The 13,275-nt window shown below is 38.1% G+C and overlaps 2 protein-coding genes and 1 long non-coding RNA gene across 3 annotated transcripts in view; 2 read left to right on the top strand and 1 right to left on the bottom strand.

Moving 5' to 3' along the window:
• Positions 1-437: 437 nt before the first annotated feature.
• Positions 438-3,186, top strand: ifng1 (interferon gamma 1). Its single transcript, XM_057324127.1, has 4 exons — positions 438-1,655; positions 2,075-2,152; positions 2,270-2,473; positions 2,897-3,186. The coding sequence occupies exons 1-4, from the start codon at positions 1,533-1,535 to the stop codon at positions 3,032-3,034; spliced, it is 543 nt and encodes a 180-aa protein (XP_057180110.1). The 5' UTR covers positions 438-1,532; the 3' UTR covers positions 3,035-3,186.
• LOC130547826 (uncharacterized) overlaps positions 1,546-13,275 on the bottom strand; it is a 29,121-nt gene continuing 17,391 nt past the window's right edge. Inside the window, exons 2-3 of the long non-coding RNA XR_008961944.1 lie at positions 2,035-2,125; positions 1,546-1,941 (exon numbers count right to left, since the gene is read on the bottom strand). This is a non-coding gene — a long non-coding RNA (uncharacterized LOC130547826). The remainder of the gene's footprint in view (positions 1,942-2,034; positions 2,126-13,275) is intronic.
• Positions 7,773-11,433, top strand: si:ch211-266a5.12 (uncharacterized protein LOC557488 homolog). Its single transcript, XM_057324126.1, has 6 exons — positions 7,773-8,221; positions 8,415-8,477; positions 8,972-9,130; positions 9,550-9,618; positions 9,706-9,768; positions 9,856-11,433. Exons 1-6 carry the CDS (start codon positions 8,063-8,065, stop codon positions 9,952-9,954), a joined length of 612 nt encoding a protein of 203 aa, XP_057180109.1. The 5' UTR covers positions 7,773-8,062; the 3' UTR covers positions 9,955-11,433.

The following is a 13,275-nucleotide window of genomic DNA, read 5'->3' as shown; positions in this document are numbered from 1 at the left end:
ACAGCTGACATAACTTTTCCGACTTATTTTAGTATGTATATGCAAAAATGTGGTTTTCTCACATTGAAAATTTTGCATTAAAGGGAAGTCAATTGAGTGGGAAGTTCTCGGTTACGGTCTTTAGACGGTGGTGCCATGTTGTTATTAATATGTAAACACAAAAGCCAACAATAATTTGCATTTCATATTTTGAAGTAAAAGGCATATTTTTCAAAATAGAGACAAGTATTTAGATACTTTCTGATGGTCAAACTTAGTGGACAATGTCCAGAGTTGACCACTATACTGTATAGTCACGGTCCTAGAGTGCTTTTCCGAAACTGACCTAACACATCGACTAAAAATGAACTATGACACCAACCGCATTATTAAACGTATATATCAAAATAGATAAGAAATCTAAAGTTAGCATCATTTGTTTACAAATCTCACTTGCATCGAATGCACTGACCTCAGACATTTTACATATGGCTTAAGTGTCCATTTACCTTGAATGCACTGCATAGTATCACCTTCACTGTTTAGGGAGGAAAACTAGCTTCCACATTGTAAAACGCTCCTTCCTGTCTCACACCATTAACTCTACATCTCTCTCATTCTCTTTTTTTGAGTCTCTCTCTGTGCAGGGGTGAGCTAATGCAGTGCTAAAACCTCAAAGCCGGTTGCATGCCATGCGAATAACAGCACAACTAAGTTTCTGACATCATAAGAGCAAAAGTCTTTCTTTATCTCCACACCATCTACCTTTACCATCTGTTTGCCTCCCACGTGGTAGATTAGATCAATGATTTTGAGATATTTTGTCTGACTCTGTTTACTTCCCCTTGATACTGTATATCCAAACATCGCTATCTTCAGTCACTATTATATCCAACAAACAGCTGAACTAAGAACTGGTAAATACTCTTCTCTCAAACAGTCAGACTATATTGACAACATAAATACTCTTTTTTTTTACTTGTGAAGCTGCATATAGAAGTCTAAAAAATCACATAAACAATGACACCAAAATGGGCTAAATTTCATTTAAAAGCCCAAGATGAGACGAAAACCACAATTTCCTTCCCTATTCGCAATCATTCACACTTCAGCATCGCTGGAGCCGCGATGGCGTTGGTCATAGATGCACAGAAACGTATCGTTTTGACAAGGCCCAAATTGGCCATACCTTTCTTTGCATCACATGAAAGATCCCCAGTCAACAAAACCACCAACAGCCCCGCCCAGTGGCATCCACGGGATTCCAGGAGAGACGACACGTGGTGGGCTTGATGGTGCTCAGCAGTATCATGGTGCATTTGATTACAAGGAAACTTCAGCCACACAACTTCACACCTCTATCATAGCTTGCTCGCTCGCTCTCACACATCATATAAATACCCCATTCACTCGAACAGTTTGATGCATTCAGTCCAGAGGCAGGGCACGAGCACATTTGGGTACCGTGAGACAGTTAACGGGCTACTTCGGCAATAGGAGTACCAACTTTGGCGAGCATCTTATTCTACAACGAACTACTACTAACTACAATTATGGAGTTTCGGTTGACGCCGTTTTTCTTAGGAATGTGTTTGCTGACTTGTCAATGGATGATGTGCGAGACCAGCGTCTCTGAAAACCTGGACGAGAGCATTTCGGAACTCAATAAGTACTATGTAAGTATAGCAGTTTGGATTTACGCTGCAAAAACAGGAAGTTGAAACAAAGGCCAAAAAACTTCACGGCCTGCAAGACGCCCAACAAGAAGCACTTTAGATCTTTGTTGAACGGTGGGATTTATGAATCAGTCGTCTTTTCTGCAGTTTGTTCATTTGGCATATAAGAAAGTTACAAAAATACTGTGAATGACACAGGAAGTCTGGTCTACCATTTATATGTCTGAAACCTCCATATGTGGGTCTTCGTTGCTTGGTGAAACAGCAGTTTCCAGTCTTGTCTCATCTGTAGGTTGAGTGTCAGATAATAATACTCAACAACACTCATCCAAATTAGGGCAGAGTTTTAAATGACAAAGTTAAAGTCTGAAACAGTTACCTGTCTAAATGTTGACATCCACATGATTGATTTCTTTCAGGGAGAGAAAGCCGGTGAGCTGCACAATGGCCACCCTGTCTTTCTGTTGATCCTGAAAGATTTAAAGGTGAAGTTTGAGGTAAACAGTTTACCTGTACTCAACTACACAATGACCTGAGGATTCGGCACCATCGTGGTCTAAACTAAATCTATTACACAATGCATAAATAGTGATATCATTGTTTTTCTTTTGTAGGAAACTGAACAGAAGCTCCTTATGAGTATTATAATAGAAACATACAGTAGGATCTTCACCCGCATGAAAAATGAAAGCCAGAGTGAAAACGTGAAAGAGCGACTGGAACATGTTTTGGAGCACCTGCGGAAACTACAAGAATACTACTTCCCGGGCAAGAGCGCTGAGCTCAGGACCTTTGCGGAAGATTTATGGGCGATCAAGGTGAGACAATAGCTTCAGAAGATTCTAACAAAGCTTAGTGATAGTTCACCCAAAAATGAAAATAGTGTCATCATTTACTCACCCTCTTGTCATTTCAAAACTGTATGACTTTCTTTCTTCCGCAAAACACACAAAAATACTGTATACATTTTGAAGAAAGCCGGTAACCCAACAGAAGCGGCACCTATTGACTTCTACTGTATGGACACAAAACCAATGCAAGTCAATGGGTGCCGGTTAACAACATTCTTCAAAAAGAAAATCAGAAAGAAAGAATTTTCATTTTTGGGTGAACTATCACTTTAACACTGAATAGAGTACATACAGGTCAACCGAGAGCATCTTTCAATCATATCAGCTTTAAACTTCTTATTACTTTTTGTTTGTTAGAAATAAAACATACTAAACGTGTTCCCATTTTAGGAAAATGACCCGATGGTCCAACGCAAAGCACTGTATGAGATGAAGAACGTCTACAGGCAAGCGACGGCGATGCTGAGAAAAGACAAAAATAAGGACCGCAGGAGACGTCAAGCCAAAAACGCAAGGCAGAAGTCCTAAAGATGGGTCCTAGTATTGATCATCATTTCACAATATGTAAAATCATTTCTTGTATTTATTTTATTTATAAAATGAATGTGGCACATATTGTGCGCAAAATGTTCAAACTGACAGTATTTATTTATTTATTTGATTGTTCAAACCGCAAGCCAATTACCTGAGAGCTAGCGAGACTGGTACAGTCTATGACTAAATAAAATGAAACCTTTTTAAGAACGTTTGTGTTGGTTGACTTTATTGTACAGTATGTGTCTCTCCTGCATCTCTTATGTTGCTATGGACAACCGTTTCCATTAGATTATGAGTTAAGGGTATTACGCTGAAAATGGGTGTATCACTTTCCCTCTTACATTATAAGTCTTTGTCACCGGCTTATCCGCGTATTGCCCCCGCATGCCTCAACCTATGTTCAACAGTGAATGTCACATTGAAGACTAATGTGCCCATATATGAAAGCAAAATAATCTATGATAGCCATAAACAAATTTGACATGAAAGTTAATGTGTGAATTTGGAGTGAAAGTAAATCACAGTGGCCGCAAAATGTATTTGGGCAATTGAGATAAGGTGTGAGCGTCTTTGCATTACATAAAACATCTGTGAAGTTTATTTAAAGTATATTTTCTCAATAAACACCATTTAAGGAATATATCGATAAATCATCAACGATTCATGTTTATGGTAAACAGCCGTTATATATGCAGTACACATACGCCAACTAGGTGACCATGCAAACACACGTTCATCCTTCATCAAGTTTTGTGTTATTTTTTCTGTGATCGAGCAACAGTAGGTCACTTGAGAGCCATTCAAAGAAAAATGCTCCTCCTTCTACAGAATCCATGCGGAAATTCCAGCCCCCCCAAAAATGCCATTGTTTGTTTTCATTAGTATACATGAAGGTAGCCTATCTTAACACAACCACGCACAATTCAACAAATTAACTTATATAGGGTTTCGCTGTTACTTCCTTCAAGAAAAGTGAACATGAAAATTTATACTTATCACGTGGCTGCCAGGAAAACACTATCAAATCTAGCTGGGTGGAGCCCTGGATGAGGCTTTGTGTGTTTAATTCAGTGACTGACACCAATTGCTCAGGTTAACGCTGGGAAAATGCCCATGCAATATCAAATTCTGTGATCCAGAATTTTTTAACGGCGCGATCGAAAAGACGCCCCGTCTATTCATGCTGTTTTGAAAGCTGAGAAGGAAGAGATTTACACATTATTTAACTTCTATGTTGCACGAGACGGAGGAATGTTTCCACTTTGTGGACACAATCAGAAGTCCGTCTTTTTAGTAAAAGTCATGCAAGATGATGCATTATATGACATCACAATAAAGGGATATGAGTAACATTTAAAGGGATAGATATTTTGAGAAATGTCAATGTCAAATGTGGAAGTCAATGGGGCCGATGTTGTTTGGTTATCACCGTGCTTCAAAATATCTTCTTTAGTGTTCTGCAGAAGTCACATGAATGATGACAGAAGTTTCATTTTTGACTGAACTGTCTCTTCCCACGCTGAAGCTTCCCAAGCTGGTTTATAAGGTTTATGAATGCAGTTTGGGTCATGCTGTTTAACAAAAACCTAAGTGACTTATGGTGTCTTGCTGGATAAAAAGCCTTGCATCAAAACAAACAAAAAAAAACAACTGGACACAACGGCGAAGCAAGAAATATGATGATGCAAAAGCACCGGATTACGCAACGAATACCAAGCAACAAAATGGAGAGTGAGACTGATACTGTACATAACTTGCTCAACCTTCAACATTATCCATGCTTAAGCATCCGCTGTCAGATATAAATGTTCTGATCTGTCAACCCACAAAAACAAACAAGCACATTTCCATAAACATACAATCTCTACCACATGCCAACGCACACAGCGCCTTTACGTCTTTGCATTATACACACGCATGCGTGCATGCATGCAACTCTTTTTTTGTATGATATTAACCAATGTGGTCTATTACGGTCTCAGTGTTTAAATACCAAACAGGAAAAAGACATGCAATATTATGATTATCTATGAGAGTCCTGTGATATAGATAAACATTGTGACACATAATGCAGTGCCGTTGACTCATTCATTTCAAAGCCTGGAGTAAACGAAAACAAATTTAAGAGAAACTATTTTACTGTTGGTCGAAAACATGGGAATGCTGTTTGTTAACCTAAATCACTTTGCATTTTAGTTAGGCTTTTAAAAGTTTCAGTAGTTCCAAACAGTCATAATATAAATGTTTTTGACATATTGATGACCAATGTACATAAACGTTATGCAGTGGTGACATCATTAACACAAAAAAATCACAACAAGACACATCACTTGTCTATTACTTTTGATCCCTTACATATACTATCGATTGTATATGCTTGTATTGTGAGTTTATTAATAAAGCTGTCTGCATTGAAACAGTGTTTGGATGCGAAGTGCATCAGCAGTCACAATTTCTATTTTCCATAAAGCATGATTTCTGTGTTGCATCTGCTCGTCATTCCTGTAGCTCAATTGTGACCCTGGATCACAAAACCAGTCTTAAGTAGCAGTGAAACATTTTTAGTAAAAGCCAAAAATACATTGTTTGGGTCAAAATTATCTATTTTTCTTTTATGCCAAAAATCATTAGGATTTTAAGTAAAGATCATGTTCCATGAAGATATTTAGCAAAATTTCCTATCATAAATATATCAAAAATTTATTTTTGTGAGTGGATGGCCTGCTACAGTGCCTCCGATTAACAACTTAGAAGGCGATTTTCTCAATATTTTGATTTTTTTGCACCCTCAGATTCCAGAGTTTTAAACTGTCGTATCTTCACCTGATATTGTCCTATCCTAACAACCCATACATCAATAAAAAGCTTAATTATTCAGCTTTCAGGTGATGTAAAAATCTCAATTTTGAAAAATTGACCCATAAGACTGGTTTTGTTGTCCAGGGTCACAATTGCAGTGGCAAGACCATGGGTTTGATTTTCTGGGAACGCACACAACGATAAACTGTCAGATTAGCCCCATGTAACCCGAGTCAGAGACTCCCGCATCAAAACCTGCAAAGCCACTATTAAATTGATTCCCTTAAGCACATTAAAGTGCTTCCTGTTTACATAGACCTGCATTTCAAGGAAGTCGAGTAAAGGTTGATAAAGTGAGCATAAAACAAAGCTCCTGTGCGACAGGCAATGACTCTGGAAAGCCCCCCCACCCCTCCACGATCATCTCAACCCCTTTGTCTGTTTTCATTTGATAAAGATGTTAAGTGCTCTATGCTGAACCCTGGAAATTCCTCAAGTCTGGGGAATGCACAGCAAGGTGCAATTAATGTTGAGACTCAACAAACAGAATCGAAACCTGGAATAGAATTTGCTGTGTAAACATTATAGAGGACAGAACTGTTCACATAGGTAAAGAATTTGGACATTTTCCATCAGGTGGCATTTAATGGCCAATTCTGGACAAAATTATGTTAGCGTTGCATCCGTATTGTAAAAAGGAACAAAATTTGATATGCCTCGACATTTACAGTACATACATAAATTAATATTACATTGCATTAAATTGGCAGGTGGTTGTGTAATTTTAGTCATTTGTGTTCTCCCTGTGCAAAATAAACTCCACTCACATTACTGTATTTCTACCACAATGGTGGAAATGACATTACTCGGGCTAATTTTATGGCATATACAGTATTTTCGGTATCCTAAACATGCAACAATAATATTTACAGACTTCCTGAGTCTATCGATTTCATCTCAAGCATGTTCTTCGCTGACACGGTTTGTGATGTCCTTGGTAAGAAAGTCCTTGTAAAAGTTTCCAAAAAAAAGGAGGAAATAGTTGGCCATGTTGTAAATTACAACACTGACATCATAACTTGTTCACAATTTCTAATTTTCACATAATAAATATTGAAATGTGTTGATTGTTTTCATATTTGAATGATGCTATTCCTATCCCAGTCCGAGACGTTTAATCTTAAATCTAACCGATCTTAAGACTTAAGATCTTACATTTTAAAAAATACACAAGGTCAGCATGTTATAAAATCTCCCAAAAAGTTTAAATGAGATCTTCACATAAAAATCAACCCAATTTGACATAAAAGTAAACTGGGTAATCTACAATTATTGTTTAGCTCGTTGACAAAATAATACATTCTCCCTTGTTTGTAAGTCACTTTGGATAAAATCGTCTGCTAAATGAATAAATGTCAAATGTAATGTAAATGTATAACTGAAGAAACACCCAATAGCGTGACAAAATGCATTTCACATTTGATGCAACTGACCTTAAAAAACAAGAACATGATGAGAGAGAAAGAGTTGGAAAGTGGCCTAGATTTTCAAACTTTCCTGCGTGGGTTTCCATTAGTGACCTCTTACCTTTACGTTTAAAAAAATCATTCAATAATTTTCAAATTTTCCATTTATTTTTGAGAGATTTTATAAAACGCATAGCCTTAAACCGTTTTAAACCCTGCAAATATGACATTACAGTACCTGCTTAATTGTAAAATTATAATATCATGGCATGCCTTTTGTTCCTTTAATGAACTTTCCTTGACCAAGACTGTGGTTAGCGTAGAGTTGTAGAATCTGGGACATACACAAGCCACAGAAATGTCATGACCTCATTATACACTTATATTTCAATCTTGCGATGACTCTCTTATCTTTAAACTCCATCAAAAGTGAGAAGCTGCATTCAAACATCACATTCCTCAGCGACAACACCTCACTGGCTCACACCAGTTCCCCGTTGGATACAAATACGTCGTGGATTACAGTTCAGTGAAAGAGGACGCAACTGATATCCATCTCCGAGTGTGATCTAGACAGGCGAATCAGAAACAAACAAAAAGTCCGAGGGGGGGAAGCTGACGTCACCAGGAAACTAGAACAAATATAAAGGTGAGGAGCAGAGAGAAGGCAAATCAGGGAAGAAAGGAACTAACCAGGTTATCTGTCAGGATCTCCATTCAACAAATTATTCAACTCATCACCTCTAGTCTAAACATGGCCGGTGCTTTGCAATATGTTTGTCTGCTCCTGACTTTTGCCGTTCCGATACACGAGTGTGTGGCGGTGCGTCAGGATCCCAAGTGTGTCACAGGGGAACCTTGTTTTGATCTGGGCACAGTGGAGATGATGGCTAGACGGGTCAGCAAGGATCTGGTGAGTACTGTAGTAAGATTCTAGTGCTTCTTAATCTCAAATGCATTGTCTATATCAAGTCATACCAATGAGACAAATGCTACAACAGATTATGTCCAAATCCAGGTGCTGAAATGCAGAATCAGTTTACCAACATGCTTTTTCTTCTTGAAATACCGTGGATATTTGCTAATGGTTTTCATGACCCTCTCAGATAGATGCAGATGGTGAGAACATCCTTATAAAACACAACTCCTTCGACAAAATTCGGAAAAAGGTAAGAATGTATAGAAATGATATGATGCAGTGTATATGTTGTGAAGATATTGGTGTCCGCATTACATGTTTAAGAAAAGGAAAAGTTCAACCCCCCCCCAAAAAGCATCAAAATCATTTACTCACCCTCATGTCATTCCAAACCAGTACGACTATATTCTGCAGAACACAAAGGAATTTTGGTAGCCAAACAACACCGGTCCCCATTGACTTCCATTGTATGGACACAAAATAAAAGACGTTTCTCAAAATATCTTCTTTCGAGTACATATATAGGTTATAACAACACAAGGGTGAATAAATCGAGACAGGGTTCTGATTTTTGAGTGAAACATTCCTTAGAGTAGTCATGTCTTTATGCATGGCCGTATGCATGTATTTGTTACCTTTGAACTAAGGTTTACAATACATCTTCTTCTTCGTTTCGCAAGTCTCGTTTAAGGCGGCATCAGATTGCTCAGATGTAAATTGTACTGTAACGTTCTTATTCCTTAGAAAGATCTTCACAGCTGCGTCCTTCAGAAAATCCTTTATCTCTTCGAACATGTTCTCATAAGGACGGAGGGAAAGTCATCTACCCCTAACGAAGGAGATCTGGACCACCATTTGGAGCTCATACATATTATGGATCGGCTCAGGAACTGTGTTTATAAGGTCAGCAAAGGGTTAGCTACCATTTCTCATGTAATATGTCCTAAGTGGTTTCAGTTCATAAGTAATATTGTTGAGTGTCCTAAGGGGATGCAGTTCATAAGATCAAAGGCCAAAAATGGTAATGGTTTAATATTTTTGAATCGTAGATGCCAAAAATCCCATTATGTTTGGGTATGAAATTTGGCTAGCATTTGGTGGCTATGCCCAACATTGCATGCTGATGCCCCCATGCTTCTTCACCACCTTAACCAGAAGAGCTTTCTCGGTCAACCAACTTCACCAAAAAACAGAACAGAAACATTATGCTTATCTAGTTCAGGGTAGCGCGAATCAGCTCGATCTGGTTTGAGCACTATTAGTATTACTTTTGGCCTTGATGAAACAGCTAACAAAATTATTTGACACAACTTCTGTTTCAGGTAAAAAACGGATGCAAAAAACTTTATGAGAAAGCCTACAATCAATCTGACATCACACCACTCCCAAAGGTAAAGGTTCAGTGTCCAAATAAAATATCCAGAACATCGTGCAGATATTACCCTGTACCATGTTAAAAATTCTGTACTTTTGTCTAGAAATCGGAGGCAACTGAGGCAGCTATTGAACAGCTACAAAAACTAAAGTATGCGAGTGAAAGGGTAAGTACGTTCCCTACGAATGACAGCTTTAACCGTCCATTGAAGAATCATTAAACCCGTGTTCTCGCATTTTTTCCCACTCGACAGCTTGATGATGTAAAAATCCAGGAGAGGGTCATGGATGAGCTGAAATCCCTCCATCTCTACATGCCAGGAAAAGGCTTCCGGAAAAAGCTGAATGACTAACAGGCCTGTGACATTCTGTGGATGTAGTTTTAAAACGTGTTGTCTTCTTGTCATATCTGGCTGATGGAAGACAATGGTTAAGCAGGGATGAACTTGTCCAGCCAAAGTGACAGAATTCCAGGCTGGAAATAATGAGATAACAGGTTTATGATGAGGCTTTGTAGTGCAATTATCCTTAACTGTGTTTTTTTTTTTTTTTAAGTAAAGAGTATTTAAACAGGGTAAAAGCAACATGCATAACGCTACGTACTTTCGGTGAAAGATTATGAATGTACTGCAGTAAACGCAGGTGATAAAAACTAATATAAAAAAGCTTCCTTTGACTCCTCAGTAAAACCCTTTATTAACTACTGTTTCCATTGCTTTCTTTCTATGCAAGCATGCGCGTACGATAAGTTAGTCTACTGTATATATACGCTTACTAAAGAATATTTATTGGGAAGGCCAAGAGAGTAGGATGACACAAGAGAGGATGAAGTCCCCAAATGACTGTGTACTGTGTAAATTCAACATACATCATATCAAGAGCACAAATGCTAACGCTAAATGTAACAGAACTGCTGTTTGTCCTTCATGTGCATTTGCCACTCATTCACCTGCCCTAACCGCATAAATTAGATGCAAAAATGCACAATGATTTCATCAGGTTAGACTTGCATGTGAATTGTTCATGATATAGCACTGGCCCCGAGAACCTTATTGTTTTTTAAAAAAACGGTTACCACACAATACAAGTATAAAAGCCAAAAAATATGCAAAAAAATGCAACTTTCATGAAGTAAAGTCACCTAAAGCCTTCCTTCCGCTAGAAAAAATAAGCTGCGTCCGAAACGCATTCTGTGACAGTACGTACTGAATCTGAAAAAGGACCTACCTATCGACCATTAAAACAGTACATTCTATTAGTGCATGAGTACATAGCACATATTGGACATACTGCATCCGCCGTGTTTATTGTCATGTGGCCCGTATGCTCTTTGATTTTGGATGCAGGATAGTCCCTGACAGACTACAAACAGCAACAGAATGTTTTGTTTACGCTGCTAAGGGGGGTTGCTTAGGGTGCATAGTGATAGAAAGTCCGTTTACGAAAATCGTGCCACTCGGCCGCCATGTTTGCAACACTATGTTTGGGCAGCTATTTACGTCATAGCAAGAACGCCTCCGGGCAGCTATTTCAATATAGCATAAATAACAGGCAGATATTTCTAAAATCGCAGCAAAAATCTGAGCATATTTCCGATCAAAACTTAAAGCTGACATTAACTATACTGTGCTTTTGACATTAACTATACTATACTAAGTTTTGTTTGCTAAGCTTAAATTGCGCTAAAATCACCTTTTTCGAGCAACCATACTGAGCGTTGCATTCCTTCCCATTCATTGTTATGATCATTGCGTCTTGTTAATATATTATCTTTTATACCCATTTCAAATGTTAAAATATATATTTTTTAAGATTGAATTATACATGTTAGATTAAAAAACCCCAAAATGAAACGAAGTGCTTCTAGACCAGTGTTTAAGTCTTACAAAGTGGTCTATACTGTGGTTAGCACAAACCATGTTTGTTTTATATATTTATTAAAGAATGTGACATACCACAACACTATGATTGGTTTTGTGTGCTGTTAATGACACAACGGTTGAGAAACACTGGGGTGAATTATATACAGTTAAAAGGTAATAGAAGAGATTATAAAAGATTATATTCAGGTAAAGGTAAAATTATATTTGAGTCTTTTAAATAAAAAGATATCAGAGTATGTGGGTGGTGAAGCAGTGATGCACTTGTTGAAGTTTGATAAATAAATAAGAAAACAATACCCAAATTGAAAAACGAAACTTAAGAACGTGCAAAATGACAAAGCAGGAAATCTGTGATGCATCACTTCAGTAGGCCTACAAAAGCAACAAAAGTGAAGCTTCGCAGATTTTGATGAGATGTTTTCTAAATCATGCTGAAAACCAGCCAGTGGCACAGCAGAAACACAAGACTCATGGTGAAAACATGAATGTAAAAGAAAATAAATGTGTTGAATACATGCAAAGCAAAACACAATGTGTTTATGTAATATGTGCGGAATGTATGATACTTTGCAGTAGCCATTTCAAGTATAAAGACGTTGCGAAAAAGCTCGTAGGGCATCATTATTATGAAGGTAGTTAGACATCTTTGATCATCCTCAAAGATTACAAATGTGTGCACATGTCCACATGTGTGCATGCAAAGACACGGTCTGGATTTGTGATGGGTGTTGGCCAGCCTCCTCTCATGAAACGATGATGTCACTCAGAAAGCCCCAGTCCCCAGTCACTTCTGGTAAGCGTCTGCTAGTGAAACTTACGATAAACAGAGTGACACAGACCACAAACTCGGCCCCTTCTATTGAAAGGTGGTGTTAAAGAGAGAGACTTTAGCAGCTTCACAGAACTGCTTCGCTGCTTTGGTGGTGAAACAAATGCTTGAGAAAGACAAAAGCAAGCTTGAGAATGTGTCGAGAATCAGTTTTAAAAGGTACTTTTTGCAGGAAAAGGGTTTGTTTGCTGACTCCTCGAAAGTGACAAATTAAATCTAGCAAGATGGTGAGAAATGCTAGATCCCCCTTTCACCTGTTTATCACACATTTTAGCATCAGTCATTGTAAAAAAAATTACGCTTTGATCATCTCATGTATGAAAAAAGTTTCATTTCAGATTGAAAATAAATGCATATCTGTTTACATGTACAATATACTACATGTATGCATACATGGTGCTGTCAGCACTTTCGATCTCACTCAGGTCCTGCTTTGCATCCAAAATGCACCTGTGAGCATTTTTGCATAATGTGCTTTAATGACATCAGCTATTACAAACTTGTTCCATGAACCGCCGAGTATAAAGAGCGTATCAAGATATCTAAAAGGTATTTGATCTAAATGCTGACTATCGTATAACATACAGCTATAAGTAAGTCACCTATATTCACACGGCCCGGGACGACATTTGGATGTGTGGACCCTCCCCTGAGCCTCCAGAGACCTAAATGGTCTCCTTTTCATCCTAAGGCGACATTCCTCATTTTTCTCTAGGATGGTCTTGCACGTCTTTGAACTAATATAGATGAGACGTTTTTCTGATCAGGCGTGGAAGTTAGAACAAAAAGTCATGATGGTTAAACTAGATCATAAACCATAGATGCCACGCTCATCTCGGTTCTCCTCACCGCATTACCCTCCGAAATCGCACTTCACCCACTTTTAATTCACTGCTGCTTCAAGTTTCGGGGAGAATGAACAATGGCACAATGCGGAGGCTGAGGATTTCTAAAGGTCCCAT

This window comes from Triplophysa rosa, linkage group LG24 (genome assembly GCF_024868665.1).
Source record: "Triplophysa rosa linkage group LG24, Trosa_1v2, whole genome shotgun sequence".
NCBI lineage: Eukaryota > Metazoa > Chordata > Actinopteri > Cypriniformes > Nemacheilidae > Triplophysa > Triplophysa rosa.
Note: the sequence above shows the minus strand (reverse complement) of the source record. Positions and strands in the feature narration are given on the sequence as shown.